Source organism: Dicentrarchus labrax, unplaced genomic scaffold (genome assembly GCF_905237075.1).
Source record: "Dicentrarchus labrax unplaced genomic scaffold, dlabrax2021, whole genome shotgun sequence".
NCBI classification, from domain to species: domain Eukaryota; kingdom Metazoa; phylum Chordata; class Actinopteri; family Moronidae; genus Dicentrarchus; species Dicentrarchus labrax.
The window spans coordinates 20,026,826-20,050,081 of record NW_026136705.1 but is presented as its reverse complement, the minus strand read 5'-3'; the positions used below and the strand labels follow the sequence as shown (position 1 = coordinate 20,050,081).

At 38.4% G+C, this 23,256-nt stretch overlaps 3 protein-coding genes across 4 annotated transcripts; 2 read left to right on the top strand and 1 right to left on the bottom strand.

Annotated features, from left to right (window-relative positions):
* The first annotated feature begins 672 nt into the window (after positions 1-672).
* Positions 673-3,882, top strand: sumf2 (sulfatase modifying factor 2). 2 transcript variants are annotated; one of them, XM_051402165.1, is made up of 9 exons: positions 673-885; positions 979-1,123; positions 1,216-1,330; positions 1,643-1,687; positions 1,782-1,932; positions 2,250-2,305; positions 2,685-2,769; positions 2,998-3,139; positions 3,234-3,882. In XM_051402165.1, exons 1-9 carry the CDS (start codon positions 831-833, stop codon positions 3,334-3,336), a joined length of 897 nt encoding a protein of 298 aa, XP_051258125.1. In that variant the 5' UTR covers positions 673-830; the 3' UTR covers positions 3,337-3,882. The 2 variants fall into 2 exon arrangements, with proteins under 2 accessions (XP_051258125.1, XP_051258124.1); XM_051402164.1 differs by having other exon boundaries at positions 976-1,123.
* Positions 3,883-6,782: 2,900 nt separating this feature from the next.
* bicdl2l (bicaudal-D-related protein 2-like) lies at positions 6,783-11,832 on the top strand. The gene is made up of 6 exons (XM_051401378.1): positions 6,783-7,547; positions 8,251-8,370; positions 8,461-8,619; positions 9,285-9,361; positions 9,499-9,619; positions 10,902-11,832. The coding sequence occupies exons 1-6, from the start codon at positions 6,993-6,995 to the stop codon at positions 11,259-11,261; spliced, it is 1,392 nt and encodes a 463-aa protein (XP_051257338.1). The 5' UTR covers positions 6,783-6,992; the 3' UTR covers positions 11,262-11,832.
* Positions 11,833-11,947: 115 nt separating this feature from the next.
* On the bottom strand, positions 11,948-19,472 carry abhd11 (abhydrolase domain containing 11). Its single transcript, XM_051401379.1, has 6 exons — positions 19,202-19,472; positions 17,281-17,416; positions 16,729-16,902; positions 16,387-16,557; positions 15,626-15,807; positions 11,948-14,107 (listed from the first exon to the last, which is right to left on the bottom strand). The coding sequence occupies exons 1-6, from the start codon at positions 19,324-19,326 to the stop codon at positions 13,972-13,974; spliced, it is 924 nt and encodes a 307-aa protein (XP_051257339.1). The 5' UTR covers positions 19,327-19,472; the 3' UTR covers positions 11,948-13,971.
* Between the last annotated feature and the right edge of the window lie 3,784 nt (positions 19,473-23,256).

Below are 23,256 nucleotides of genomic sequence, written 5' to 3'. Positions count from 1 at the left end.
CCACATACTGCAAAATTAAAATGCTTGTTGTATATGAATGAATTAGTAATTATATATATTATGCCTAACAATCTTTCTAAGCCTTATCTGTTGCTACTTTAGAGCTTTATGATATTTCTTCTACTGCACATAACAGTGAAGATACAAATCCAGGACGCATGTTTAATTTGCATTTCAAGCTTTCAAAATAAAACTACTGGGCGTCTGTTTATATAAACATATAAAATACATGTTCAAAGGCATATAAATTAATAAAACCTTATTTTAGATCGTAGTTTTTTGTAAACTTAAGAGTTTAGTTTAGAGTCGTTCATCTTCCTCAAGGCTTTAAATATGATGAAAATACATTTACAAATATACTTATTAAGGGGGGAGATTTGTTCACATAGCTTGATGGATCGTTTTAGTGGCACATTGTTAAATATTAACTCGTTCAGCTAAACAAATTCAGACTGCAGTGTTTCATGGATTTAATTCAGGGTGGATTAAGGTGAAATGTGTTTTATTGAATCAATTATTGTACATTTTTGTGTTGTATTTAGTGTATGGTGTAGTAGCGGGAGAAGATGTAAACAAAACTAATTAACACGTTTAAGTTTAAAATAAAGCGGAACCACCTTTTTCTATTTTACACGGAACTTGTTTTATGTTGAACTTATTTCCGTTGCGACGGTGAAATTGGTCCGAAGAGACGAGAAAAATGTTAAGTTAACGTGAGATTGAAGTTTGATAAATCGCTAGTTAAATCTTATATATATATATATAATCTATATATTTATATGCTAAATATAAACAATGTTAAATGAATAGTTAAAACTAGCTCGTCCAATATGGCCGTTAAGACAGTTTCCTTGGTAACGGCTGTGTTTTTAGTGGCAGTGGCGGGTAAGAAATCAAATATTTCTACATTTCTGAACAGAGATTGTATTAATGTTGTATCAGCATGATGGAGAACAGTTTCCTCCTGACTCCCAGCAGCAGGTGAGATGCTGAATATCCCCGGAGGGAAGATGTTAATGGGAACCAGTGCAGCTGATGGGAGAGATGGAGAGTCCCCCACTAAAGAGGTCGCACTGCAGCCTTTTAAATTAGACACATACCCGGTCACAAACTCTGATTTCAGGTAATAAAACCGACAGTATCGTATTGTGGTGTTTTGATAAGAAGTTGAAAACAATGTGGTTAAGCCACTGACTTGGCCTTGGTTCGCCACAGAGACTTTGTGAGGACTCAGAAGTACAAAACGGAAGCCGAGACGTTTGGTTGGAGTTTTGTGTTTCAAGACTTTGTGTCAGAAGAGCTGAAGAGCAAAGTCACACAGAGGATCGAGGTACTGGGATTTTAATTTATAATTCAGGAATAAATAAATGAAGTAATTGTTAGTTAGACATCAGTTGGCAATTCATTTATAACATTCATCAAGAAAAAAAGACAAATATTGTTTGTTTGTGGCTTCTTTTACATTTTATTTGATAGTTCGTAGTTACTTTTCAGATTTATATTATTAATATTATTCACAAATAAAATATGAATCATTACAAAGGAACATTTGGCTGCTACACTATTGTAATAGACTTTAGGGACTGATTGCCATTTGACTATAAGTAACTTTGAACTACTTTTACTCTTCTTTCTCTTCCAGTCTGCTCCTTGGTGGTTGCCTATAGAACGGGTGTTTTGGAGACAGGTGAGATATTTCCATTTTTTATTGTTTTGGGTTGTTTATCTTCTAGCATGCCTTAATTTCCTGTCTCTCACTCCTTTGATCCTCTGCTGCTCAGCCTGCAGGACCTGGTTCAGGCATTCGTGAGCGTCTGGGTTTCCCAGTGGTTCAGGTGAGCTGGAACGATGCTCGGGCCTACTGCCAGTGGAAGGGCAAGAGACTGCCTACTGAGGAGGAGTGGGAGTGGGCTGCACGTGGGGGGCTGCAAGGTACACAGTTTGAAAGCACAGAATACTAAATGTGCCATCATTGTGATGAGTTTTGTAGCTTTTTGACAGTTTGTTCATGTCTACTCTTGACTGACATCCATGAAACAGAGTTTTAAAGGTGTTTAAATTCACATTGATGCTTCTGGTCAATCTGCAGCTCATCCGAATTAAAGAGTTGAATTTGCCCTGAACGTTGTGCTCCATGAGTCAACAAAGAAGGGGGGGGGGGCAATTTTCATGACCCCCATGCTGAATAACTGGAATATAATTCAAGGGTTTGCTCTCCTCTTATCTCCTCCCTGTGTTTTGTGTTCCAGGTCGAGCTTATCCGTGGGGAAACAAGTTCCAGGCCAACAGAACCAACCTGTGGCAGGTCAGTCTACAATAAGACATGTTGCTGTAGCATTAGCTCAGTTATTATTGTCCTCATAGGCTGCTCCGACTGGGGGTTCACATATGATACATTTCTGCAGATTACGCTATTTTCTTGAGCTAAAGATACAAATTTGGGTGCAAACTGATTTTTTGTAGTTGTTTTTTAATAGAACATCATGACTTGCCTGTATTGCTTATTACTGTATTAAGTGAGGTACCACAAAAATCTTGCAGTAAAATTAGTTTTGTACGATTTTACTCTTTAAATCAATAAATATGTAAAGATATTTTATACTGTCACGCTTTAACTTAAAAAACATGTTCACATGAAGGTATTATTACTAATTTCCCTGTACATTTTGTCTGTATGTTTTTAGGGATTGTTTCCAGATAAAGACACTGCAGAGGATGGATACCACGGCATCTCTCCTGTCACAGCATTTCCTCCTCAGAACAGTTATGGTAACTGTCCCTTAGATAAAGTAACAAACAGCCTCAATGAGATAATATGATATTAGAAATACTGCATGGTAACAGATATGTCTTTAGTTGAAAGCATTAGATAGAAAGGGATATTTAAATGTATTAAAACCAGTCTGAGGTACTCTTGGTACTGATGGTCTCATCATATTCTTGCTGTACTGTATATGCTTTTCAATATTATAAGAACGATGTTGATTCTTCCTGAAGGACTCTATGACATGATGGGAAACACATGGGAATGGACATCTACACCTTTTCCAGGAGCCCGACCAATGTACGTGCTGCGTGGAGCCTCCTGGATCGACACAGTGGACGGTTCAGCCAATCATAAAGCACGAATCACAACCAGGTGAGTTATAAAAAAAAAAAAAAAAACACAGTACATTCAGACTCTGAGCCCACAGACCAACTGTGCATCACGGTTTTGATTGTGTGTCCTACAGAATGGGAAACACTCCTGACTCTGCCTCTGATAACCTGGGATTCAGGTGTGCTGCCAGCGATGGACAGAAACAAGGGAAGAAAAAAGACAAAACTGAACTGTAGCAACAAACCGGAAGTCAAAAATATGAAGAGAAGAACAATAATCTTCATTTGAACCAACATAGTTCAGGTGCTACTCATAAATCTGATGACTTTCAGGTTGACAAAGAACAGGAAAAAAGGAAGGAAGGGACCAATTAAACATTAATGACTAACAATGAATATTAATGATTTTTCTCCTGTGGAGAACTTAGAATTTGTTTTAATGAATTTGATAAAGAATTAACACAAATATACTAATACTGCTAACATTCAAGAAATAAATAATTTACAAAAAAACCCATGATAAGTTCCTTGTTACTGTTTTTTTCATAACGTCACACCTCGAAACAATAATAGTCTCATGCTGATCATTTTACAGACACGTGCAATTGAATAGAAGAAATAGGACACTCAGTCAGCAGTCTTCCTTCTACATGCTGGGATCTGTCTTTTGTGGAGTGTTTTTATGTGACTGGAGAGTAAATTGGTCCTCCGGTTCAGTCACAGCCTCCTCTAATCCTGTCTTTGTCTTTTTGTTTACTTTCCCATTAAAAGTGGCCGACTGAGTGTTTGTTGGACGGATTCTGTTGAACACCACAGCTAGGAAGTTTTATCAAAACTGTCAAATAACTATAATGACAATCCTTGTTTGTGTTCTTAGGAAATGATCGAGTACTTTTGACCTGGTGACACACAATGCAGACATATTATGCAAGTGGATTCTTTCACTGACAAATATTTATTCAAGGCAAAAATCAGAGCTGGCAGATTTATTTTTTGTAGCATACATTATGTAGACAGTGTTGCAATTTTAAAATAGACTTTGAAAATTTACCACATAGATAAGTTATCAGTTAGTTGTCAGTTATCTTGGCGTGTCTTTGAATGTCTGTGAATTATTATTATTATTATTATTACTTTGAATATCACTTTTCATCTAATTTATTCTTCTTCTTAACAAACGTGTTAAATCTGAACATCCCCACATTTGGTCCCCACATATGTATCGTCATGTGAAACTGTTAATGCAGCTATACTTTATTATTTATTTACATTCGTGTTTTGGATGCTTGCAGAGTCTTCCATCCTAAAGATTTGTTTACAAACCTACAACAGAGGAAGAAAAGGTAAAGCAAAAGTTTGACATACTTGCTTTCTGGTGGAGCGCTTACACTAGCTTAGCATAAGGACTGGAAACGGGGTAAACAACTAGCCTAGCTTCGTCGAGGTAACAAAATATACCTACCACCTACCTTGGCTCTGAGCAGTTGCCAAGCAACCGTCAGAGATTCCAGGAAGTTAATGTTTCCAGGCAACCAGCGGAGACTCCAGGAAGTTTCTCCTCGAAGTAACTTTAAGGGCTAAATTATAGTTACTTTAATAAAAACAAAACAATCAAGGCAAGTTTAGTTGTATAGCACCTTTTATTAACTAATATTAATTATTATTTACATAAGGCATAACAGTTAATAAGAGAAGACAGGTGTAAAACAACAAGATAATATGAAATACACATATAAACAGGATTTAAGAATAAAATAAAATACATCATAAAAATATGCCAAACTGAAACCAACAAAAATCATGTGACAATATTTCAGTTGTTTTGAATCTAAATCCACCAGTTTTAAAAAAAATTCAAGGGTTAGTCTTCTTTTTGATATATTTTCTTGCAGAGAAGTTGCAGAATAAGTTTATTCTGTACTGTCATTAACTATCATCCTTAAAATATGACTGAAAACAACCCTGGGTATTAGTGATATACTCTCACCACACTGGCAGAAAGTCTTGAAGGCTGAAGACTAAATGACTTGTTGAGACATGTTTGTTTCATTGCGGAGTGATAATACAATAGCGCCTGATCTATAAATACTTGCACAGACAAAGGGTTTCTTACATACACTAATTAGGTTTGACCTATTTAGTACAAAATGTAAATTATTAAAGATCACAATGGAGAATCAACAGTTTTGCTTTGAAGAGTGGGTCCACCTGTCTGAATGGTGTAGGTGGTGACCTACTTCCTGCAAAAGAGTGTGCAAATTGTGCAGTACAAAAGGTTCAGTACACCACTTTAATAAGGACACAGATAACACGTCTGACCATAAATCCACACAACACAAACGTGAGCCACTTCTTCCTGCTGCTTCAGGACTAAGACTAGGTCTATAATTAAAGTTAGTTTAATAAGTTAACATGACATTAAGTGAAGACTCGACACGGCCATTTAAAAACGTGATGACAATTTATTTTTGACATGACTATTTGAAACTTGCAGAACATTATGTGGCCCTCTGAAATAAGGAAATAACAGGAAACAAGTTGTTTAATGTTTGTTGATTTGTAATTTGTCTGCAACCTTCAAATCAAATCAAATGCTTCCTGCAACTCAAAGGCATCGGCAAGTATTTAGTTATAAAATAAAATGTATTGATGTGTCACTGACTCATCTCTGCACATGTATGCGGGAGGTTTGTCATCAAAAATTACCCTCTTTATTTAACTGCAAGGAATGACTACAACTGGTGTTTTCCCCGAAGCAGTAAAGCCGCAGCGATAACTGTGTAATAATAGTCTGTGGTTTTGATGCTGTACAAGTTCTTTTTTAAATCAAATAATGAAGAAGACTTCTAAGTTATGGCATAGAGATGGGTGGAATGTAACTAAGTACATTTACTCAATTACTGTACTTAGGTACCAAGTGAAGTATTAACTTGAGTATTTCTATTTCATGCAACTCTATAATACTTCTCCTCGAGGCAATTATTATACGTTTAGAGTTTACATTTGTCTGACTACTTTCCTGCCAGTGAAAACTATGTATCTCCAAACTTGGTGATTTTAAATTAGAATATTTCAGATGAACTTAATGATTAAGTGTTCCTTTGTGGGTTGAGAAAATACTCCTACTTCTTCTACTTAACCTTAAAAAATAAAAATAAAAAAAACCCTGGAGAAGCTGGAAAATCCCTTGTCACAAAGCTGAAAACTGCAGTTTTTACAGTTCTAGAAGCATCTGTTGATATTATATATATATATATATATATAGGGATTATTTTTCTGTATAATGAGTACTACTTTTAAAACTCTAAGTCAATTTGGATGACAATACTTACATACTTTTACCTAAGGTTTTGAATGCAGGAGTTTTACCTGTAGTGGAGCACTCTCACAGTGTGCTATTAGTGTGAATACTTCTTCCACCTCCGAACATTGAACTTGCCTTCATTGTATAACTGCCTTTGACGCCGTCTGTAATATTATTATTGCTTTTTATATTTGAGTTGCTTGGTAGAAGAGCTGTTTAAATTTGGCATCATGCGTCAAGCCTGAATTATCTGATTGTGTCAAAGGATCAGAAGCCCTCCTCCCTTTCTTCCCCCGCAGCTGTGGTATGTTTGCACGTCATGTGTTTGTATAGTGACTGAAAGGAGGAAGAAAACCCAGACGGGCCACATGAAGCCACAGCCTCCAGTGACATCACATCATGTCATGTTGTGTTCCTGTGAGGACGCACACCGTTCTGGAAAAACGAGTTTGGAGACATTCTGTTGTTATCCTCCCTCCTCTGGGTTTTTTGTCTTCCTCTCGCTCTTCCATGTTTATTTATCACCTGACAGTATCTGCAGGTGGTTTAATTGGTTCTACTTCTGCCTGCGACTACTACCAAGGTGATCATGGACTATACTCAGTCTTTCTCAGCCCTCAACGAGAGGCTGAAGCCTCGAATCACCACCAGTGATCAGCTCTACTCCTCCCTGAACAGATTGGAGGACAGACAGTCGGGCTCACTCAGGAGCCTATCTTCACCGTACCGACCTACAGTTCTGCCAGGACATCCAGAAGCAAAAGTCTCTGTGACTCAACCAGAACCAGAAGATCCAGAGGAACCTGAAGATGTCACAGAGCAAGAGGATTTGGTTTCTGATGACCCAGAAGAACACGGTGCTGACCTGCTGCCCTTTAACAACTCATGCCTCATCACTGAGTTGAATCTAAAAGATGTGAGTGAAGAGGAGCTGGTTGATGAGGACAGCAGCAACTCACTGTCTGAGGAGAAAGACATTCCAGGTGAGCTGACCTCAAACGGGAAAGGTGATTCCTCAAAATCAGCAGCCGGTGAAAATGGGAGCTCCATGCAGAGGGACTACATAGACGGGACTTTACCAGACCTGATCAGGAGCGGAAGGACTCTCGGCAGACGTCGGACACTGGGACATGTCTCAGAGACGGTAGGATAACAGTCTTTTTTAATGTGCATTTAAAATGAGAGTGAGATTGTTCATCATGTTTTACAGGACATGAACTTAAATGTATTCTGCTACAAACAGACTTGTCAAACAATGAAACCTGTTATACAGGGAGGATTATACCCTGACTTTCACTCGGGAGTGTACCAAGCATTTACAGAAAGCACAAATGAAAGAGACAAAGTTGTTCCTAGAACACCACCAAGAAATCATGGCCTTCAACATAATGAATTATGATCAAAATGAGTTTGACGTCAAAGCGCAGTAAACCTCAGTTTGCAGTGAACAAATTGATTGTACAGGACACTGTCACCTGATGACGACAGGGCTTGATTTGTGGTCATGAGTGTGAAGATGGAAACAGTGATGATGGAAAATGTTTTGTGCCTCATACTTTATGTCTAAGAATTTCCATTGTTCTTGTTATCTTGGCGTGTCTTTGAATGTTTCTATGATTGAGTTCATTTGTACATATTTTCAGTGTTTGTAAGCGCTGAATAACAACTCAGCCAGTACGACTGGATTTCTTGTCTACAGTTTCACCACCAGGAATCTAGATTAGCAGTTTCTATTTACATTGTGTAAAAGTGTCATGAGTTAGCACTTTATGTGTGCGGGCCTACAATTATCTTCACAGCAAGAAATTGGTTGTTAAAATGTACTGATGTGATATTATTTTCTGCAGCTCAAAGAGGTACGCAGAGAAGTGGAGCTGTCTCGGAGACGAAGCATCAAACTTAAAGCCCAGGTGGACAAACTACAGGAGAGCAGAGAAGGAGTTGGCTGGAGCCAACACAGAGAGAGGGTAAAGGTTACACACAGCACCAGGATGTAGTGTATGCCTGCACAGCTCTGCAGGATTATTATTATTTAATTCTATTTATTTCTATTCCAGGTCACAGAGGAGGTCCTGTCTGTTCTGCGACTGCTGCACCCACTGACGGAGCCAGAGTCTGGCCCGCTTGAAACCGCTCATGGTGAAAACGACCTGGATGCCGCCCTGGCCCAGCTGCAGAATGTGGCCCGCCATCTGGCCATCAGCCACACCAAACAGGTGAAAGCCAACACCCACAATCAAATAAAGCTCCTTACTCTTATCATGTACCCTACTCCTGCAATCTCATTTTGAGTTTATTTTAGTAGGCATGATACCCAGAAGAAAGCTTGTTTTGCACATATAAATAAAGGAAAGGTGTACAGGCGACAAAGGTGGCTAAATATTTACATGTAGAAACTGAGTTTTATTTTCAATTTCTATTTAAAATCTGACTATATTAACTTGATCCATAGTGCCTTATTTAAAGATTACTTCACCTGCAATTTATAAAAGAGTCATGAATATATTTTTGGACAACAGCAAGGAATTTATATTATCAACAAAGTGGTTGAATACTGTACAGACATATATATATACTCATGTGAGAGACGCTTGTGCACTCCCGATGAATCATTTCCCTCATTATTTCCCTGACAGACAATTAGGTGTTAAAGTTCAGCTATGTGGCCTGACAGGTTTAGTGACTTTATCAGTAATGTGAGTCTTTTTGGTATTTGCTGTATGTAAGGGAAAGTCACAAGGTATCTGTATTAGGGTGCGATTAGATCCGAATCCTGTTAAAATAAAGAAAAGAGAGAGTGAAGTCAGTGAGGTTAAAGGCTGATAACAACAAGAGTTTGTGACAAAACATAACCTGCCTCTCCTGTTTGTTCATTCAAAAGCTGAAATCTGGGAAAGGAGCAGAGGACAGTGCTATTCTCCAGCAGGCGCTGTGTGACAGAGATGAGGCCATAGAGAAGTGAGTACGCACACATCACGCACACAGTCACACTCTCCTCTAAATGACAAATAAAGATTTGAGGGGGAAAAAAGGAAGTTGAAAGACGTAGGATCTATTTTGAGGAGTGTGTCATTCTTTCTGTTACTGCTGTGCAGGAAGAAGGCGATGGAGGCCGAGCTGCTGCGGAGTAAAACAGAGATGATGTTGCTGAACAATCAGCTGCTGGAGGCCGTGCAGAAACGTCTGGAGCTCTCGCTGGAGCTTGAGGCCTGGAAGGTAAACCTGAGTTGAGTTTAATGTTTAACAGAGACAAAACAAAAGTGAATAAACTGGGAAAGGGAATGTAGAAAGGGAGGGTGTGACTGTTTAACAATTAATAGCTAAAACATAAATGTAAATATTGTGCAAAAAAATCCAGTAGGAAAATTGAAATATGTGTGAGTAGTCTAGAATAAGTATGACACACAGTATACACACCCACACACAACACAACACACACATAATTAGTGTTTTGTACATACGTGTAATTTCAGAGCACAGAATGTGTTCAGCTGTGAAACACAATTAAAATACACACACATTACATTCAGTATATGCAGTAAAGTACTGCCAGCTGGTATCCTGCCACAGTGTTTCGGCCACAGGCCAGTGTGTTCATCTGCTGAGCTCTTGGCTCTCTGCAGCGTCTAACCAAAACCACACTGCACTTTGCTTTGTCAAGTTTACTGGTGGGAGCAGCAGCATCTACTTCAGTCAGTGTGATCTGAAAATGTATCTTCTCATAAAAATCACAGAATTTTACGTTTCAGGAAGATATAAATAGACATAAAGCTAAAAACAAGGATAGGAAAAGCTGAACTAAGATAGGTAATAATAATATATAAATATAATATTAATATAAAAAATTCTAAAATGCAACACTGACCAAAGAAACACACACACTATACCTGTGATACTGTGTACTGTGTACAAATCCAGTGTTTCTGTAAATTAAAAAACAATATCTCAAATTATAACATCATATATCATGTTATAACTAACTAAAGGAGGCAAAGCATGAAGAATTTGAGATGGTGTAATCTAATATAAACCAAAATAGTCGCCAAAACACACACTAGAAGTGGAATTAGCAATTTCCAAATGTATGGTAAACATATAATGATGAATATTCCAGCCACCTTTTATTTGAGATATACTTAAACTTGAATTATAATATAGGCCAACTTCTTTTCAACAGAATATTGGTCCTATTAGCTAGTTGACAGTTAGTGAAAAATTAAGCCCCGAAACAGTGACAAGATTGTTGCCTGCTGCGTCTGATAAGCCACCCTTCCCCTCCTAATACAGTGTACAGTCCCAGTAGCACTCAGTGTGCACTGCTCTGAAAGCAGATCACACTCTCATTGATTTAAAACCCGGCTTATAACCACATTTCCCACACACATCTCTTTCCCACATTCCCTTATCACTCCTCACTGTTTGCAGATTTGAGGTTGCAGATCTCTTTAAAGTGAGTATTTCTTGTGCTCTGACAGCCTGTTTGTTTTCCTTGCTTTAGGAGGACGTTCAGCTGATCCTCCACCAGCAGTTGCAGAGTCAGCAGCAGGCAGAGCAGGCCCAGAAGAAGCCCTCCCGCCTGGGCATCCTGAGGAGAAACAACAAACCGCCCATCCAGCGGCCGGCCAGCATACCTACAGCTGCGCCTCCCACAACCAACTCAAGCCAGATCTTTGTCTCCAGATCGGCAGTTTCTGCTGCTCCAACTCCAACCACGCCTCCTTCTACCCCTTTCCAACGCAACTGGAGGGACAAGCTGAAGAGGAACAAGACCAGTCGTCAGGGAGACCAGGATGCAGCGGGGCAGGATTCAGAGTGGGGCAGGGGTCACAGTGGCTTCCAGGTCGTATCACTTGATTGAAACAGTGACGACTTTGCACTTTAAGTACATTCATTCTGAAGCAACAATTTAAAGTCCCCCTCGAGTCAATAATGTGTTTTGCAGAATGAAGTTTGACACTAGAAGGATGTTTTTACATCTTAAGTCTGAGTTCAGGACATGTACATACGAGCTGATCACGACCAGTTTTGGAAGTCAATTGTTGTTCTACATGAAACTTACATCAAGAATGGACTCTTCACTGAATTAGGAGACATCTGGTGTTCAGTAGTTACACTTTTGAAAGGAACAATATTTGCATATTGACAGATTCAGGATTTCTTTTTGTATGAGGGAGAAGTTGAAGTAATTTTAACAAGTTTTGATGAGGTTAACGTTTTTGTGGAAAGATATATTACACAATCATACCATACAGAGTATTTATTATGTCTTAAAACATTGTGAAATGTGCTCTGGATATTTGACTCATTCACTGTATGTATGAAATATAGCTGTGATTATGAATGAGCCATGTCATTTCTTAATACTTAAATGCCTTACACTTAATTTCCTGACTTGTTATATTGTAAATAAATTCAATTCTTATACATTTCCTGCTGAGTCAGACTGCAGTTTATGATGAGTCACTACATCTCTTACAACCCATCATTAGCTGCACTTTAGCTTGTTGCATTTTCAAGATTCAAAAGGAAAAAGAATACACACTGTTGCAGATTTTTTGCCATTTTATTGTATAATATTAGTTTGTACATTTTCAATAGTATATCATCCACTCTACCTATATGCATCTTGCACACATTTAAAATTTATATATGGCATTATCTATAATGCGTGCCAACATTGTGGCAACATGTTCAACAAATTGAGACGTATATAGCACAGCAAAGGTACATCTGATGACAAGAGAAAAGGCATGCTCATAGTGAAACAATATACAATCCTGAACAGATGATTACAGTCTTCAAACAGCTTTTTCAATGTGATTCAATAAATTCACTTTTCTATATTGTTGACACTGAGTTCCCCTTTGACATATTCTTGTCCTACTGCAACACTACACAAGCTGAAGCAGGGCCTGCATTCAAATGTCAGCGACGCCCCCCAACAGTCTATTCATATTGTGCAACAAGACAAGTCTGTCCTGTGGTTGACGAGGACGAGGGGGTGCTTCTCCACTAACTGCAGCTTTACAAAAAGAATAAAATAAAGGAGAATTTCACTCAACTTAATTCTGGTCATTTAAAGCCTTCTAGACTTCTGTATTCACATCAAATGAACATAAAACACTGATTGTAGTAAACATCTAGCGCCATGAAGGGATATACCCTCATCTGTTAAGCTTCCTTTAAGAAAATTCACACATAACTGGCAACCCAGCTGCCAATCTAAAGTCTGCTAGTTATTATTGTAGAATAAAAGTGTTTTTTAGTTTGTTTTTTTTTTAAATCAAGTTTTACAGAAATGGAAAAGGAGCTCTTGACAAAAGAGGCACATACAAATTTACAACACCCTGCTTATTCATACAGATGGCAGTTTCACTACTGTGGACTGTACTATTCAAACTCATGGAAAACAAAAATTATATTAACACTATTACCATTAGATAACAACATACAATGTTGCAGCATATATCTGTGAGATACCCATATAGCTTTGCGCCTCAGTTGTAAAGATAAGTGAGATATAGATAATAAATCTCTAAAACATGTTTCATCAAAACACACTGATTGGACTGACCAAATACAAAGACACAACAACATTACCACGGCTTATTGCCAGACAGACACAAGAATAGTATAAGTGTATAATAATTAGCATATCCAGTTGTAACCTGAGATATTCAGGAAACGGATTGTGAATACTGCATTTGAGTGTTTCAGCTTGGTTTTCGTATAGGATTATGTTCACATAAAAATATAACAAGCGCTCTCGATGACCTCGGTTTATGACAAAGTAACTCTGACCTGTAAATCCCTTATCTCTGACGAACAGCAGAGACACAGAGGAGAGGACGTGAGAAATAAAGTAAATAATATTATCGACATTAAAATAAGTTTCTACAACAAACCATCTGTACACATAAAGTCTGTATTACAGCCTCTTTGCGGAGCTCCAACCTCCCCACACGATACCAAACTCCCCCCCGTGAATTTTTTGCTTTGCTCATTCTTCACATCTCTCCAAGAAGAACTTCTCAGATATACAGTATTTGTTTCATTCCAGTGCTGTCAAAACTTTCATATCCAACTATGTTACGGCTGGTCCACTTCAGCAATCCCACATTGTACTTGGCCTAAAGCCATGTTTCTATTAGACTGGCATTAATGTTTCAACATAAAGAAAGCACTGTGCAAATGAGAGTTTCTTTGGATTAGTATATCACCTCCAAAACAGCCCCGTTATATGTTGCACTGGAGACATTTTCCACCTACCGATCTAAAACTCAATGAAAATGCACCTAAAAACCAGCCAATCTAATACCACTACCTGTCTGGCAGAGAGACTAAACAAAAGAAAACATCACCTAAACTACACTACACTAAGTTTGTTTGAAGGTAAGAACTGCCTGCTGTAAAAGGGTGGGTTTGGTCCAGTGTTGGCATTTAGTAGCATCATTAACGACTGTACTCACGCTTGCTGAAGCTGCTGAATTCTAACCTTCATTTTCAGAAATTGGACACTCAGAGGTGCAGAGCATAAAAAAAGTTCTGAGGCGTAGGGCAGGAGGCAGCTAGGACTGGAGGAAGGAGATGATGGAGCTGATGAAATCTAAGGGTTTATCTGCGTGGATCCAGTGGCTCGCGTCTGGGATGTACTGGATGTCAGCGTTAGGGAACAGCCTCTGGATTTCTGGGTAATCGTCGGAGCTGGATAAGAAGTGAAGACACAGAGAAAGAGGAATGAGGAATATCAAGTAAAACAGGGTGCTGAGAGGGCAAAAGGAAAAAGATGAACAGTGAGCTGGCATGTCATCAGTATTGGCTGATAAAGCCTTTAAAATTAAACATTAGCATCTGCAATTTCTCTCAATATGCAGATAAGATGACGGCTGAATTATACAGTTAGTAACTAGGCTAGGGACGTCCTAATCTGAGCTCAGTGATCAGTATCAGCACTGATCAAGGCATTTTTTAATCGACGGGTATCGGCTATGCTGAGCTTTATTGATCCGATCTGTTGTTTTACGTCAGCTGTCATTATAGCTTTTCGTTTTCATCATCAACTCTCTGATTGTTTCCTCCACTCTGCTCTGTGTGTGTGCTCCTGCGCTCACACGCTGCCTTCTGCTCGGAGGAGAGAGCGGTAGCGATCAGACATAAAACCACTCTCAAGCAAGTGCAACAAAAGTACAGCGAACAAAAAAGCCATTAAGAGCCATTAATGAACAAAACCAAACAGTCCATTGATGCAATGCAGAGCTATTCAATTGTCAAGCAATGGATAGATGTTTAGTAGCTTGAAGTGTGCAATGCGCACTGTATTATCAAAAATAAAATCGGATCGGGACTCGGTATCTGTAGATACTCAATATTTAATGACTCGGATCGGATCGGGGGCTAAGAAAAACGTGATTGGGACATCCCTAAACTGCTGTGCCACCCAAAACGAGGGTGCATGAACCAAAGAGGACGTCGAAGTATGTCTGCGGTGTGGACGTCTTATCAAGTTTCCGAAACAGTTGTATTTGCAGTGATTGTTCACCGTAGGTCATTCCTTTAACACTGCAAATTTAATTTCCCATCTACTTCTTCTTACGACAAGTTTGTCAAGAACAAAAAGAAACAACGCCAGCAGCCTCTTCTCTTCACAATAAGGCACAATAATATGTTAATTCCACCACATGAGAGACTTGATGTTCTCTACAATTAGGTTGAAAAGATATGTGTATATATCAGCATCTGCAATCGCCTAAAATGAACTGGGAAAAATCAGATATTGGCAAAAATCCAGCATCATGCATCCCTACAGTAAAGACAAAACACGTTTATTATATGTGAAACACAGCTAGTGTTCACACATTCACACACACAGAGCTGTTACTTTATGGTGTTGAGGTGGATTTTTTCTAGTTAAATGGTACATTTATGGTAATTTGTAATTTCCATTTATTGCATATGTAATCAAAATTGATTTCTAAAGATCCAGAGAGTCCAGTTGGGGACTTTTATTAAATGTTTTATATATTTAAATTAAAACATTTTCTTATATATATATATATATATAATCCATTGTAATCTATTATGTTCTTTGCACATAAGCATTGCAAATAAGCTTAGCCTATTAATGCTATAATATGTAGCATTTAGTATTCTTCAAGTATTCAAGTATTCTACATGTATCAGTCCCTATATAAATAAACAATCTGTGTCTGTGGTATTTTATACCTGATATAAGCAGAACTGGCTCCACCCAAAAACAGTGTAGGTCCCTCATAGATGGTGTTAAAGCTGGGGAAGCTCATGATATCGTCAAGGTGTGCCGAGATGGCCTCCAGGTTGACCCTCCAGGCATAGTGGCCATTGTGCTCCACCAGGTTAGTCAGCAGGAACTGACGTACCGAGCGCTCCTGAGGGAGGGAAGGACAGTTTATGACTAGACTGATTTAAAAAAAATAATAATTTACTTGAAAGAAACTAAAATAAATATTTTTATATTAACAATGGACCACGTGACTACTTGCCTGAAGTGATGAACACGCAGACAACTGACTGAACAATGCCCACTCAGCATTAACAGTAGACAGACACATTTAGTGACTAGCTTGTGAACACAATTTAGCATTTAGCAGCTAGAGAGTTGGTAGAGACCAAAAACAGAGCAAAAACATAGTGAATATTGGTCTTACATTCATCAGGTGGTCCGAAACACAACTCTAAATGAATGACAATAATATTCCTGGATGTGTAAATAGGCAACTGGTTGCTGACAAGCTTGTCATATGAACTTCATTACGTGATAATATGTCAGTCAAGTTTGTGGTGCTACCAAGTGGCCAAAATTAGTTATTGCACATTTAAATATCAGATACAGTAAACTACTACTTGACAAAATAAAATACACTCCTGACAAACTAACATCCCAGGTTTAATTAACTGAAGAACAGTGGACATTGTTTTAAACACTCATATCAAAAAGGAGTCCTGACCTTGACCAAACTGCGGAGCTGATCCTCAGCCATCCGCCTGGCGGTGGAACGTGGGATGTCACTGGAGATCTTCACCTCCTGCATGGCCTGGATGTAATAGCGGAAGTTGGTGCGCGTGGATGTCTGGGCTGGACTGATGTCCACTACCACCAACCTCTCCACGAGACTGGACTACAAACAGAGAAAAGAAAGAGTGGATGAACAGATTTGGGGGGAAACCTAAACTGGAAGATGAAGACCAGAGGATTAAGTTTAGAGAGACATGAATGTACAGTGAGAAAGGTCAGCTGACATCCAGCTGTAGCGTCACGATAAACTCGTGGTGACATTTTCACTGCTAACCTGCGACAGGGCGGTCGTCATGGCTGTTTTCCCTCCCATGCTGTGGCCGACGAGGACGCACTTCTCGATGCGCAGCTGGGCGAGGAGGTGTTTCAAATCGTTGGTCATTGCTTCATAGGTCAGCACCGGACTGTGAGGGCTGGTGCCGTGGTTACGGGCATCTACAGTCAGCACCTAACTAGACAAAGGACAGTTAGGACACTTGGAATGGGGGGAAAGAAGCAACAGAGCAGAAACAGAAAAAACGTTTACGTCAGCCGTGCACTTTTGTTTTTCTTTTGGCCCCAGCTCAGGCGAGTGACAGCACAAACAAAGGCTGCACTGTGCACATGAGGTGATGAGTTTCTTTATCTATCAGTATTTATTACAAAACAACAGACTGCTGAGGAGTTGTATCAAATGGCTGACAGCACACTGGTTGATTGTATGTTCCCATGCATGCTTTTGTATGAGGTGGAGTGTCAGGATACTGAGAACAAACTCAGACACATAAAAGGTGAATTGTTTTTGATGTAACAACAGACAGGTGAGATGTCTTCATCGCTGCATTACCTTTCGGCCTGTGCGCTGCACCAAGGACTTCGCTATTGAGTGGAAGTTAGATTTGCTGCCAAAAAGGCCATGGAGAAACACCAGGGGAGTGCTCTCTCCTTTCCCATCGAAGACATCATAGGTCAAGTTGACTGGGCTGGGGGGAAAAAAAGTGATTGATTGTTTAAAATCTCCCCGGTTACGTCTGTGGTGAGTACTACTTAAACAGGAACAGTGATAAATAAAAGTAATAAAACTCTGCAAACTGGTGAAGCTTTCACGGAGGGAAAATTGCATCTCATTCAAACAGGATATCAGGAGAGATTATTCAAGCAGTAGTGTGTGAACTGGAAAATAATTATTCTTTCATTGTGATTTTAAATATTTCCCTCTGCAGATGTTAATGTAACGGGGCACAATCATATTGTCACCTATACAATGCAATATAATAGCCCTGATTAAAAATGGTCTCTGTGAAGCTTTAATATTTTGTCAGCGCTATTACTTATTAATCTGTTAGTTACTTTTGATAAATGTAAAATGTGTGATTAAACAGCATCATAATAAAGTGCTTTAGTCCCCGAAGAGATGACCCTGGCCTACAAATCTGACTCTCCAGATTTATGTTATTTTGGTACAGACCCCCCCAAAAATGTCACATCATCATGATTTTAATAGGTTCTTCAGTAAAAATTCAACGTGGGATGCAAACATTATCATTCCCACAGTAATCGTGCAATTGTAATGTCGCAATAAGATGTTTTTAATCATACTGTGCAGCCCAGAGATAATACATGTACAATGATATAAAACAGAGAAATTAGTTATCCTAAGTATCCTAGTTATTAGCTATCTTATTAGTGAGTCAATTAACTGATTAATCAACTAATAATTTCAGCCCTCTATGGTTTGCAATGTTACTAATACACTGGATTGCATTAACCTGGGCACACATCTAACCTCTTTCCATCATATACACTCAGTTGCCTGTTTATTAGGTACACATAGCTAAATCTAATGCAGTCCAGCAACAAATCTCACCTTCTGAGAGGTGTTTCTTAGGGCTGCACAATTATTATCACTGCAATATGGCAAAGTGCAATATCCAAATCGCATAAGCTGCAGTTTTTTTGATGTAAGAAAAAGGTTAAATGTGCATCAAACAGCATTATAGTAGTACTGTAGTGCTGCAGAGATGAACCTGGCCTACAAATCTTATTCTCCACATTTAAGAAACCATGTTTGTTCTGTACAGACCCAGACAAATGTCACACAATCATGATTTTACTATGATCACTACCACTAATCCTGAATCATATCGCAAATGGTCAAAAATAATCGCAATATGATGGGTTTTTTTTTTACCATACCACGCAGCCCTATTTCTAATATTGTGTCTAAAAATTGTGTGGACAAAACATACACACCATATTACATTAGGATGAAACAAACCCCTCTCTACAAGCAGTGTGTGTCACATTAATGGAGCTAGCATTTATTAAATGGGTGTTGTATTAAGACAGCATTCATTTTAGCTAGGCTTATCTAATAAACTGGTAACGTAGCGTACATGCAGCATAGAATAACATACAGCGCATTACAGCTATTGGTCGTTTTATTTACATAACCGAATAATAAGATGAAGCCGGACAGAGAGTCCATATCTAAAATCCTCTTTGTAACTGTGATGGATTGATAGCTCAACTGCAGGTTAACCCTCTTGCTAACCAGACGTCTGAATGTCATGTATTTATATAAACTGTGTCAAGTTAAAGCTCGATAAAAGATGGCAAATACACAACATGGTGACACAGCTTTTTTTAAAAAAAAAACAAACACAAAAATATTCAGGGGTGTCATGTCCACCCTCGCTCCGCCGCAGCCACGCTAACAGCTCAGGCGGACAGAGGGCATCAGTTAGCCGGGTAGCTAGCGGGGATACCTGGATGAGCTCGCCGCCCGGACCGTGGGAGCCCCCCCGCACGCATCCTGCTGTCCGGGAAACAGGCGACACGACGGCCGACCGCTCAGCAGTCCTCGCTGGATCAGGCGACACAAAGCACTCATGGCAGCATAGGCTCCGTTACCGGGCGGTCGACAAACAGCATGTGCGTTTAAAAACGGCCACAGCGCCAGCAGAGACTCGGTGAGTGAGCATGAACGGAGCACCGGAGGTCGAGATTGAAGGGAGCTCCGGTCTGTCAACAGCTGATGGTGCGTGATGACGTAGGACGCACAGAAGATGGGAGTGTGTGTACCCTGAGTTTGGTCTCTCAGGCTCCATAAAAAGTACACACAATATATATATATATATATGTATATATATTTTTATTTATTTGTTTTACCTTACCGAGCTGACTTCAATCTCACGTAATGGTAACCATAATCAGAATCACACATACAAGGATTTTGACTCCAGTTTTATGTTGCTCTCCATGTACAAACACAGAGTAAACATAAATAAAAATAGATATAAACTACTATCCACAGTTATACATTATACATATTATATATAAACTAACACTAACAAAAAACAATAACATTTGTAAACAGAAGACATTAGTGCAAAGGAAGCTGAAATAAAAACATGCAGGTTTCTTTATGTGCATGCAGTAGGTGGATATGACAGTATATACAGTATATGCAGTATGCACAGCACAGGTAGATGTATTTTATTGATTGTATTTTTTGTTTTTTAAAAGGAAGTCCAACAATGGAAAAATAAATAATAAATAGTTTACAGGTGCAGTAGATGAGTCCCAGGATTATTATACAGGGATAAATAGGCTAATAGAGATTGTTAGGTGTGTATATTAAGATTTGGCCCCCAATTAGGAGGAACTATGTTTTTATGTGTGAAATCTCTTAAAATGTTAAATGTTAAAAATCCCAGATTCTTTGCTTGATTAATTAATGTTGATCATTTTGACATGAACACGCAGGTTTAAATCTTTTTTTCCCCACATTAATGTACAATTCAACATCATTCAAAACACTCTCTTTCTGTCTTCAGTCTATGAACTTTGCATTTGGACAATAAAAGAAGGTGGGAAAAGTAGCAACCGGAAGTTAAAAAAACATTGCTTTGTTGAGCCACTAGGTGGCGCCACACTGTCACAATGGTCTCACGCCCAGTAAATTGACATCCTGTGTAGAGCTACTTCCTGTGAGAACAGCTTAAGGTGGATGATTATTCATTGCCTTGTAGGGACAGCTGTAGGAGACTGGGATTGTATTGATACTCAAATGTCTCTCTCATCTCAGAAAAAGCTAAACCACCATGTGTTGTGTTGGGGACTACTGCTGCAGTTTAATTGTTGTTCACTGACCAGTACAACAGGAGAGTGTATTAATGTGTATTGCATTTCATTACTTTTCTGTATTTATTCTGTTACAGTGCTTTAGTCAAACAGTGTTTTGCCTTGTGAAGTGTTTTTTGACAATTAGGGATGGGGTCAATACCAAGTAAAATGATGCTTGTATCTTTTTTCAGCATGGATTTCCAGTGGTTTATTCTATTTTACCTGGTCTCAACACTTCATTATTACAGTTTGCATTATAATAATAATAATTTGTTAGTTATAAATGCTGAAACTTACAGATCTACACACTTGCACACACATATAGACTCAATATTTATACCATCTTAATGAATTTGAGGCAATCTTGAGTCCTAGAGAGACAACAGTCCCAAATGAGCTCAGTAAGGTATTACACTACAGGGAAATGCAGGTGCTCTTCACCCCATACACATCAGTGCTATAAACCATGCGTCTGTTTGTTGTCCTGTTTCACTCCTTTCTCTCCGAATGCATCACTCCAGTTTGGTTTATGATCAGTGCAGTTGATTGTTGTCTTTGTGGCTCGTCATATACAGGAACACTTAAACAAACCCTTAGTCTATGGGCTTGTATACCCTGGCCTCTTCTCCTGCGTGTCTCCAAACATCCATTGCTATGGGAGACGTGTCTGCTGGGATAAAACATGCTGTGAGATGTCACCATAGTGATGGCGTGAGACAGAGGCCGGGGGGAGGAGAAGGTGCAGACTCAACTGAGAGAAGAAAAGAGAATTGGCAGATGAGTGCATTTCTTTTATTCTGCTGAACACTGTATTGCTATTCAAGTTTTTTCTCAAACCAAGTATAAAAAACTATCAACAGAATGTTAGTAGTGCTAATTTACTTTTTTTTATAACAATATTCTTCAATTATGTTGTGTTGTTGTTGTTGTTGTTGTTGTTGTTTGTTATGTTCTTAAATGGTGAAATAATTTGAAATATTGCCTTTATTTCTTAATTCAAGTTATTTCAAGTGATTTTTTATAAGCAGCAAGTTGGAAAATTGCACCACAGTGGCTGATTAATGTTAAAAAAGATCATAGTCACAACATACAGTTTTCCCATTTCCATCTAACACTTCTATTTATCCAGGAAAGAGGCTAGCTAGTTTACATATACTCCTCCTCAGTACAAAAACAACCTGATTTTCAACAAACATTGGTCAAATGAGATATGAAATGACAAAAATGATCTGTTCTTGACTGCGAAGACTCAATATGGACCTAAATCATTATCAACATAGTGACAGCTTTGAGTTAAGGTTGTGCTCCCATTTGAGTTAAAAAGGGACAGATTGTGCTGACCTTGCATCCCTGAGTACTGTGTTTTTACTCCTTTAGTGTGTAATGAAGCTGAGTGTCCAGACAGTTACCACCAGCTCTTCTTCATGCTACACAGAGCACGGCAAATAACAAAGTCTTTGTTCTCAATCTGCTCTTTTCAAAGTTCCTGCACATGCACACATACATGCAAGTTAGCGAAGTTTGTGGTTGTTTATTAACTTAAAGAGAAACATCTGGAACGATTTTTTCAAGTTTCTGGAAATCTTGTTGATGCTTTCCTGTTTGGTATATTGTATATTCTGAAAATAATATGTGTCAACAGAATAAAACAAAGAAGGAAAGGTATAGACAAATTTTAATGACCAGAATACATAATAAACCACTGAGCTACACTATGAAATCATAAACTGTGTTTCAGCTGACACTGTCACATAAACCAAAATGTTATTTAGTGTAAGATTAGCGGCTGTCACCAGTAGTGAAACGTAACTGAATATATTTACTCAAGTACTGTACTTTTAGTAGAGTTTTGAAGTACGATTTGTCTACGAGTATTTTCACTTTCTGCTGCTTTATACTTTATACAATTTAGAGTCAAATATTGAACATTTTTCTCCACTATTCCCTCCACTCATACCATTTTTGTTAACTTTAGTTAAGAGTTACTTTGCATATTAAGATGAATATATTTTCTAATATATATAAAATATGTATAAAGTAATTAAAATCAGCCTCTCCAAAATTCAATAATATAATACTTTAGGTACTTTGAGTTTAGTTTCATGGCAATACTTATACTTTACTTAAGTTATATTTTGAATAAATAACTACTTTTAAGTGGAGGAGTATTTGTACACTGTATTGCTACTTTTACTTTAATAAAAGATCTGAGTAGTTCTTTCACTGCTGGCTGTCACATGAAAATGAACATGTTGGTTTGTTAAGGCCATGACATACATGTGTAACAACCTTTGTGTGTTCGTCCTATAAACATTCAGAATCTTTCGGGCAAAAGTGAAGACCATGATTCAACGGGAGTATCAACTGGGGCATTTCAACCCACAGCTGTCATTTCAATTTCATGCAGAACCACCTGCCATGAATCAAATATCTGCTAATTTACAATACAAGAGAACTTAACTTCTGCTTTACTGACACTTCTGCTTTTACTGTGACATTTTGTAAATATGCAGGAGGTTTAAAAAAGGCCGTAACAATAAGTTTTGGCCTAACAGTTTCAACAAACTGCAATCGTTTCCACATTTATAAGTCAAAGGCACTTTTTCTTTGTATACTGAGACACTTTCCTGGAAATATTTTTCTCCTACAGGATTTGTCGTCAGTATCCTGATAAATCAGAATCTGTATTTCATAG

Coding starts and splice junctions, on each gene's coding strand:
- sumf2 (XM_051402164.1), top strand. CDS start 831: ATGGCCGTTAAGACAGTTTCCTTGGTAACGGCTGTGTTTTTAGTGGCA. Junction 886..975: donor GTTTTTAGTGGCAGTGGCGG/GTAAGAAATCAA, acceptor CCTGACTCCCAG/CAGCAGGTGAGATGCTGAAT. Junction 1,688..1,781: donor AACGGGTGTTTTGGAGACAG/GTGAGATATTTC, acceptor TCTGCTGCTCAG/CCTGCAGGACCTGGTTCAGG.
- bicdl2l (XM_051401378.1), top strand. CDS start 6,993: ATGGACTATACTCAGTCTTTCTCAGCCCTCAACGAGAGGCTGAAGCCT. Junction 7,548..8,250: donor TGGGACATGTCTCAGAGACG/GTAGGATAACAG, acceptor TATTTTCTGCAG/CTCAAAGAGGTACGCAGAGA. Junction 8,620..9,284: donor CCATCAGCCACACCAAACAG/GTGAAAGCCAAC, acceptor TTCATTCAAAAG/CTGAAATCTGGGAAAGGAGC.
- abhd11 (XM_051401379.1), bottom strand. CDS start 19,326: ATGAGTGCTTTGTGTCGCCTGATCCAGCGAGGACTGCTGAGCGGTCGG. Junction 17,417..19,201: donor CGGGCGGCGAGCTCATCCAG/GTATCCCCGCTA, acceptor TTTTCCCCCCAG/CCCAGTCAACTTGACCTATG. Junction 16,558..16,728: donor TGACGACCGCCCTGTCGCAG/GTTAGCAGTGAA, acceptor CTCTGTTTGTAG/TCCAGTCTCGTGGAGAGGTT.